General features: G+C 43.4%; 1 protein-coding gene across 1 annotated transcript; it reads right to left on the bottom strand.

Moving 5' to 3' along the window:
* Positions 1–3287: 3287 nt before the first annotated feature.
* Positions 3288–8904, bottom strand: ccl44 (chemokine (C-C motif) ligand 44). The gene is made up of 6 exons (XM_084309144.1): positions 8813–8904; positions 7429–7499; positions 6220–6349; positions 5174–5321; positions 3931–4014; positions 3288–3477 (listed from the first exon to the last, which is right to left on the bottom strand). The coding sequence occupies exons 2-5, from the start codon at positions 7490–7492 to the stop codon at positions 3976–3978; spliced, it is 381 nt and encodes a 126-aa protein (XP_084165270.1). The 5' UTR covers positions 7493–7499; positions 8813–8904; the 3' UTR covers positions 3288–3477; positions 3931–3975.

The raw sequence follows: 8904 nt of genomic DNA, 5'->3' as shown, positions 1-8904 counted from the left end.
GAGTTAGCTGTGCTCAGAGAGGGTGCACTAAGCCACGCCCCCTCACATACTGAGAGTTAGCTGTGCTCAGTGCGTGCACTAAGCCACGCCCCCTCAACCTATTGAGAGTTAGCTTTGCTCAGAGAGGATGCACTAAGCCACGCCCCCTCAACCTATTGAGAGTTAGCTGTGCTCAGAGAGGGTGCACTAAGCCACACCCCCTCAACCTACAGTATTAGATACAGTATTAGATTTTGTTATTATTAAAAATACAATACATATTTTGATATGTCTGATACAGTATAAGTTGAGTTTGACTATAGTAGAAAGCTGTTGGTCACCAATATGTGCCATAAAGATGGTATACCATTAGGCCTGACTTTATACTACCTGAATGCTTTTTTAAGCCATATACTCAATGTAAAGGTTGTTTTTGTATGTGTGTGTGTGCGTGTGACCAAGTTAAAATTTTTAAAATTTTTGTTATATTTTACATAGAAGGGAGGGAACAGGTACAATGAGGGTGGAAAAAAGGGCCGGCCAACATTAGTTAATGTCCTTAACTGACTATCTCCCCATTGTTGAAACGCGCATGTGTGAGTGTCGTCGGGTCTGGCTTAACTAGGCTTGTTTTTTCTTTATGGTTTGGTACATTTTTCACTAGAACAACACATTGCAAGCTACTGATGTTCATTTATTTACACGTTCTGTGAATAGGTACTCTGAAAAGAATTTGAGTATGCTTTCTTTGAAGCAATTGTATGTATAGTAGCTACATAAATGCAATTTAGTTATTTTGATGTTAAGTGGAGAGTGCTTTAAAAAGAAAGTATAGTGCACATAAAAAGTGCATTTACATTTTGAGTGAAAGCGTATTCCTTGACTTTGTGCCACTTGTGTTCTAGATAAACAGTTTGGTTGTGGCTTTGATGCTTGATGTCATTATACCAATATGCTTGCTAATACATGTGGGGAAAGCTACACAGTATTTTGATTGGAGGATTTAAAGAAATGTTTACCAATAAATGTCTCAGGAATGGACAAGCTTTGTGTGAAGTTTGTGTTTGATCCACATAATTGTGTGTGTGTCTTTTCTCCTTTCGCCTTTTATATCCTTGAAGCACACTCCGCATGTTATTGTGCCGTCTGCCTAGTTTTGTTGTATGAACTACTAACCCGTTGTCGATTTGAGCCCATATGTAACTGAAAGGTCTCTGAATATCTGACTGCATTTACAGTGTTTACATTTATTTTGACATGAATAAATCATTCAAGTGTGTGTGTGAGTATGTGTAAGGGAGAGAGTATTGGGTGTGATGGAGAGAATGTCTACCCCTGGTGGACATGATTCTGTCTTTAGCCCAAAGTGCAGCACAACTAATATTCCTCATAGATGCTCTCGGATTTGTCTAGAAAACCATACCTTGCCCCGTCCTTATAGCCTCACAAATAAGATTAAATCACAGCTCTTATCAAAGCTGGCCACGTGCTTCACTCTGAGATACCATATTTTTTATTAAAAATGTTATCTCAGAGAGGAGTTCCAAGCTACCTGAGTCAAACAGCCAGTCCACACAGGTTGGATAAACAGACCCAGGCCCTGCCAGGTTGGATAAACAGACACACACCAGGCCCTGCCAGGCGCTCACACACTAGCTTTGTGTTTCCGGGGTGACAACACAACATGGCACTTTACTCCAAACTGTAACTGGAAACTAGATTTAGCTGTGGCTATGTATAGAGTAGCATTTTACTGTGGACTGAATTCATCTGAAAACCCAGTATGTTATTTGCCTGCTTGTGTGAAATGCTTATATGCACACACCCATCCAAAACAGTAATGTACACAAACATTTTCAGAGACTCACGCATTCATACACAGCATGCGACACACAATCACACGTGTGGACAGACACGGGCACAAACACACACAGTATGCAACACACAATCACACGTGTGGACAGACACGGGCACACACACACAGTATGCAACACACAATCACATGTGTGGACAGACACGGGCACAAACACAGTATGCAACACACAATCACATGTGTGGACAGACACGGGCACAAACACACAGTATGCAACACACAATCACATGTGTGGACAGACACAGGCACAAACACACACACAGTATGCAACACACAATCACATGTGTGGACAGACACGGGCACAAACACACACAATCACACGTGTGGACAGACACGGGCACAAACACATACACACAGCATGCAACACACAATCACACGTGTGGACAGACACGGGCACAAACACACACATTACAGCATTGGCCGAGTGAAAAGCAGACAATGAATGAATCAAAGTCACTATTTCAGATTAATTTATAAAAGAGTTCACTTGAGATAATCACTTGAGATACTGCGTTTAAACATACATTACATCGGTGCTTCAGACCAGATCCAGCCCTCTTTATGTTTTAACAGCCATGATGGGCGGTGAATTTCATCAGAAATACTTGGCAAATACTTTGGCATAGTTTAGCGACAGTCAGTGTAAAAAGACAATAATCGTTAGCTGATAGATACTGTATCAAAACCTCCTATGGATGCCTGAGGGCCTCATTTAAACATATTGATTTAGGATTCATACAGAGATTCAGTGTACAAACAGTCCATATTCTGTGACTAAACCCAATCTGACTGTACTGTGCGTGATGTCCTTACACATTACTGAAGGTCTACAAGTCACAAATAAGTATATATCCCACTGATATACAGTATTAATATCACTGAAAACCAATCGCACTTCACGCCATCGTTTTAGGAATCACAAACTTTGGCGTTAATTGACCAATCTCAAACCCGCCCTCTTTTCTTGCTTCTCCAATTGCAACTGTTGCAACTGTTGCAATTGGAGAATCAAGAAAAGAGGGCAGTGTTTGAGATAGGTCAATTCTGAACACTACATCTATGCATACGATCATGTTGATAAGTGAGGCCTTTGTTGGCCTATGGTGGGTGTATAGCCCAATACATAACAGTTCAGCCACTAGTAGTAGTAGTAGTAGTAGTAGTAGTAGTAGTAGTAGTAGTAGTAGTAGTAGTAGTAGTAGTAGTAGTAGTAGTAGTAGTAGTAGTAGTAGTAAGACCACCCGCATTTCATTGTATACTTGTATGCCGTGACAAATAAAACTCTTGACTTGACTTGACTTGAGTAGTAGTAGTAGTAGACACTTCCAGGAAGACCTGGGCAACATAGAAGTTGGATTCATGTCAAATTGTTGGAAAAATCCACGAAGAGCACTTGATGTAACTTATGCTGCAAGTAAAGCTCTCCACTTTCAAAGCTGATCCAAGTGTTTGGGGTTTAATCAAGCATGCCTCGAGTGGTTTACATATTTGAAAGCATGTTCATATATACTGCTGCCCAGGCCTGGTCCCAGGTAGACAGGTGGGGTAGATAGAGACACAAGACGACTGAAGGGTCAGCAAGCTCCGCTGGGTTAGGATGATAAGCCGCTGACACTTTACTTGGCCTGTAAAGGAGGAGGAGAATGTAAAATACTGGGTCATTACAGGGAAGTGGACGATACATTGCATGCACACACACACACACACACACACACACACACACACACACACACACACACACACACACACACACACACACACACACACACACACACACACACACACACACACACACACACACACACACACACACACACACACACACACACACACACACACACACACACACACACACACACACACACACACACACACACACACACACACACACACACACACACACACACACACACACACACACACACACACACACACACACACACACACACACACACACACACACACACACACACACACACACACACACACACACACACACACACACACACACACACACACACACACACACACACACACAGAGCATTACAGCCCTGTAGCTGGTCCAGTGATAACCTTACCTATGACTATGGATCTTGCATCTTGGTGCTCCTACGGTGGTGATCTCATTCCACATGGAGGGATGCCCAGTTGTCTTTCTTATCCTGATAATCACACAAACACATATGTAGCTGTCAATCCCTCTCACTCACACAAACATACACATAACATATTAGTAACTATCTTTTCAATCCCTCTCACTCACACAAACATAACATACTGTATAAACACATTAGTAGCTGTCTCTTCAATCACTCTCACAAACATAACATATACTGTAAACACAGTAGCTGTCTCTTTAATCCCTCTCACTCACATAAACATAACATATTGTATAAACACATTAGTAGCTGTCTCTTCAATCTCTCTCACTCACACAAACATAAGCACAACATATAAACACACAAGTAGCTGTTTCTTCAATCCCCTCACTCACATAAACATAACATATGTTAACATAACACAACATATTTTAATTACTTTATTTTAATCCACAGATCATATCCCAAGTCAAAAGAAACTGTATATTCTTCCATACCGAAAATATATTTTTACTATATACCCAGTACTTTTCTGAGACTGTACTTGCAAAGTATTTTTTGTACTTCGTATGTGCTGTCAGGTACTAATTCAATGCACATGTTTAGTATGACAGTCATTACTATGCTGTAAGTGTAATGCTGTAATGTATGTACACTTAAAACATGTTTACCATGTTTACCAAACCTAAGTTGTACTTTAGTAAACCTATTAAAAGTGTACTATTTTGGTAAGCAAAAGTAACCAAAAATACATCAATAGTATGATTTCAATATATTTAAGTACACCTTTTAACACACTAAGTACAACTTAAGTTGTTTCAATTGAACACAACTTAGGATATCACACATAATGTAAAATGTAAATATAACCAAAGGTTTGGTATGCTTTTGGGGACATTTTTATGGGTGCATAAAACATACCACACTGCCTAGCTTGCCATTACAGCCAAGTTCAAACTAAATCTTTCCGGCTGCTTGGCCCTTCCTCCCCACAGGCCTGCAGTGCTCAAGCCACTAACTGCACGTTTATGATCATGTCCAAGGCTGCCAAACATCAGGATCATTAGCCTCCAGTTACAGCGAGGGCCTCTGATATGTGCGGCCAAGGACTGATACATGGCCAGCTTGTCCCAAAAGGTCTGACACACACAGCACAGGACCAAATTAATCTAACAGTTTAGTGCCTCGCTCAAGGGTTCAATGTCTAGTGTATATGGCAGACCTCTGACATGACAGGTAGGTTGTTGTACGGGGGGAGCCACATGGTCCTGTGGGCCTTGGTCGTCTGTCTCTGCAGGAGCTTCCTCAGTAGCCTCTTCACCTTCCGGTCCCTGGGGTCTGCACACTTCACCGCCTTCTTAGTATACAGACTGGACAACACAAGGACACACTATGTCATAACATAGTGTGGCAGAACACAGAATGCTAGGGCAAAAAAAACACTAAAGCAAAACAATAAAAATAAAAAAAGAGGGCAGGGGCTTAACTTGGAACGCAGTACAGTAACTGCCATTTGATGGACACTTTTATCAAAGGGCAGTAGAGTAGTGTGAGTGCATACATTTTTGGCTTGGGTGTTCCCCGTGGGAATCAAACCCCCAACCCCTGCAGCATTAGTGACATCCTCTACCCATTGAGCTACGCAGAACAGGAACACAGGAAGGAAAATGTTATGATCTATAACCATTCCATTTTTATTAGTAACTGGGCCACATGGTTTGGTGAGCTTCTCATGCCATCTCATCACATTTCTCTGACCCACAGAGCGCACGCTGAAAAATAAACAGCTTTACTTAAATCAACCCTTCTGTCTTGACTGACTGGCTGGCTGGTTGGCTGACTGACTGGCTGGCTGGCTGGCTGGTTGGCTGACTGACTAACTGACTGACTGGCTGGCTGACTGACTGGTTGGCTGACTGACTAACTGACTGACTGGTTGGCTGACTGACTGACTGACTGGCTGGCTGGCTGGCTGGCTGGCTGGCTGGCTGGCTGGCTGGTTGGCTGACTGGCTGGCTGGTTGACTGACTGACTGCAGCAGAGCTCAGCTGGCTTGAAAGGTATTTTGTGATGGCTTGTTATTCCCACATATTTCCTTCCTCACTTCCTTGGCAATTACAGTTGAGAGCTCTGCCATAACAACATGACCTGGATAGATGACAATGCCTCTCAGCCCAGCTCTGCCCTGCTGTAAGTGGGAGAGGCATATTTTCCATGTGTGCAGCGTGCTGTCCTCCCAGCTCCAGGATAGATAGTTGGAATACTTGCATGATGGCTTGTATGCTGCAGTCAGGCCCCTCTGTCTGCACCTCAAACCGCAGGACGTCTTTGGTGCGCACCTTGCCCTGGGAGTACAGCATACAGCACTGGACGTCCCGCTGCATCTGGACCCCTTTGCCTGGGAGAGGGACAACGGGAGGGAGAGGGGGAGGGGGAGGGGGAGGGGATGGGATGAGAGTCACAAACATCAAGAAAGAAAAGGGACAAAAGAGAGGGAGAGAGACCCAGTAAGAAACTCTGTTGTATTATTTGCTATACTTTTCACAAGATGTTGTATAGTTACACTTGCTAATGTCCATACGGTGGATGAAAGAAGTACAGCATTACGTCAAATGTATTATTCTGTTATCATAGGTACAGAAAGAATGTTATGGCAGCTTTTGTTGATAGCAAAAATGTTATCTGTTCTGCAGACTACTGTACACGCCCCCAAAGCACACACACATACACACACACACACACACACAAATGCCAGAGGAATTAGAACCACATCATCCTGCAGAACATGCTGCCATGCCAGTGACATGGAGAGGGGAATGCTGCTATGGTTTTTCATCCAGAGAGAGAGAGAGAGAGAGAGAGAGAGAGAGAGAGAGAGAGAGAGAGAGAGAGAGAGAGAGAGAGAGAGAGAGAGAGAGAGAGAGAGAGAGAGAGAGAGAGAGAGAGAGAGAGACAGACAGACAGACAGACAGACAGACTGTAAACAAAACAAACTGCGATAGCGGGAGCAGCAGCTACTACTGCAGCATAACAGTGTTCTGTCACAGATGGCTCTGAACACCTCATCACCTGCAGCCAGGCACATCACAGTACTTTCTCTCATCGCTGTCAGAACAGTAACGTTTCAAACACTGAGGCTAAACCACGGAAGCCATCCACCGGCTGCAGCCCTGACAGTTCATCCGTGTTTTGAGTCCTGTGTGATTTCTAACACCCTGTGTTTACATCCATGCCGTGGCTGCTGCTTCTGTTCCTCTTCCCTCGTTCCCCCTCTCCTCCTCTCCCTTTCCTCCTTCGCCATCGCTCCCCTGCTACGCTGGCCACCTGCAGGGGTGCATGCAAGCAAGCAGGCAAGCCAGCCATGCGCACGTGTGCATGCACACGCACACACGCACACACACACACACACTCACTCTCACACACACACACTCACACACACACACACACACACACACAGTTTGTGCGGTTGTGTCCTACCTTCCACGGATGCCAGGAGAACAACAGTCAGAGCAATAACAGTCACAGTCTGTAGCAGGAACATGGTGAGGCTGGCAAATAGGAGGAGAGGAGAGAGAAGAGGAAGATAATCCACTCTGTTACTTCTCCCTCTATGGCTGCCTCTTATACTCCCTCCCTCTCTCTCTCTTTCTCCCTCCCGCTCCCTCTTTTTCTATCTCACTCTCTTTCCCTTCCTTCCTGATTCCTTCCCTCTGTCTACCCACCTCAATCTCCCTCTCCCATTCCCTCATTCTCCCTCTCTTTCTCTCTGTCTCCCATTCCCTCATTCTCTCTCTCTTTCTCTGTCTCACTTTCACTCACCCCCTCTCTCTGTCTCACTTTCACTCATTCTCTCTCTCTCTCTCTCTCTCTCTCTCTCTCTCTCTCTCTCTCTCTCTCTCTCTCTCTCTCACTTTCACTCATTCTTGTCTTCCCTCCCACTCTACATGCTGCTCTCCTCTCTCCTTTTCTCTTTCCCTTGACATTGTTTTTTCTCACTTGCTGTCCCTGTATGTCACTCTTGCATTCCCAAATAGCACTCAACTAACCCTGATTTATGATCTAATGCAGTCATGGAAAGTGCCCTACCTAACATTGCAGTAGGTGTGTCTGGATTAGTGTTGCCTCCAAGTTCTGTTCCCAGAGCTTCTCACCCTGGGGGTCAGGACCCCCTATTGGGTCCCCTGGTATGAAAATGGGGTACTGAAATGAATAAACCGATTGTTATTTTGAAACGACTACAGCCAAGGGCTTCTGCACTGCACTTGCCTAACGTCTAAAGTTTAAACCATGCCTGTTCTAGTTCATTGTGGGGACATTAACTTGTGATTGCAGGCTTTACAAATAATTTTGATTGGATTTGATTCACTGAAACCACTAAACCACTGTAAAAACCATGTGACCGAACACAGTTGTGATGCAACGGCTTATAAGAGCAGTGAGAAATGAAACATTGTTTATGTACTTTATGTGTGTGATGTGTAATTGGTATGGATATATATATATATATACAATGTCCATGTGTTTTAACTGCAGGGATCATAAGACTTTTTTAAACTGTATACTAAGCACACCTAGAAACTGAGATACATGGCATTCATTTGGGATGAGAAGAATATAATCTGTTGAATTATTGTTATAAATGATGCCATTAAAAGGCACAAAGGGCAGTATGGCGCCCTCTGTTGCCCCACTACTAGCTTTGTTTATATAGAAATGTACAGTATACACTAACTAATATAACCAATACTATTAAAGCTAAAAGTCTGCACTTTAACTACATAGTCATTGCTCCATTTCAAATCCAGTGTGCTGGGATACAAAGCCAAAACAACAAAAACACTTTCACTGTACTCAGACTTACATCAGACGGTATGTTGATGTGATCAGAATTTAGATGGAATCTATTCTGGATTCATGCTTTCCATATTGATTGAGAGCCTTTCGAATAATACT

This window comes from Notolepis coatsorum (genome assembly GCF_963971535.1).
Source record: "Notolepis coatsorum genome assembly, chromosome: 2".
In the NCBI taxonomy this organism is placed as follows: Eukaryota; Metazoa; Chordata; class Actinopteri; order Aulopiformes; family Paralepididae; genus Notolepis; species Notolepis coatsorum.
The sequence above is the reverse complement of the archived record's forward strand: the minus strand, read 5'-3'. Positions and strand labels throughout refer to the sequence as shown.

Excerpts from the sequence above, each read along its gene's own strand:
- ccl44 (XM_084309144.1), bottom strand. The coding sequence starts at position 7,492 with ATGTTCCTGCTACAGACTGTGACTGTTATTGCTCTGACTGTTGTTCTC. Across the intron at positions 6,350-7,428 it reads TCTCCTGGCATCCGTGGAAG|GCAAAGGGGTCCAGATGCAG; the intron begins GTAGGACACAAC and ends TCCCTCTCCCAG. Across the intron at positions 4,015-5,173 it reads ACCTACCTGTCATGTCAGAG|GATAAGAAAGACAACTGGGC; the intron begins GTCTGCCATATA and ends TGTGATTATCAG.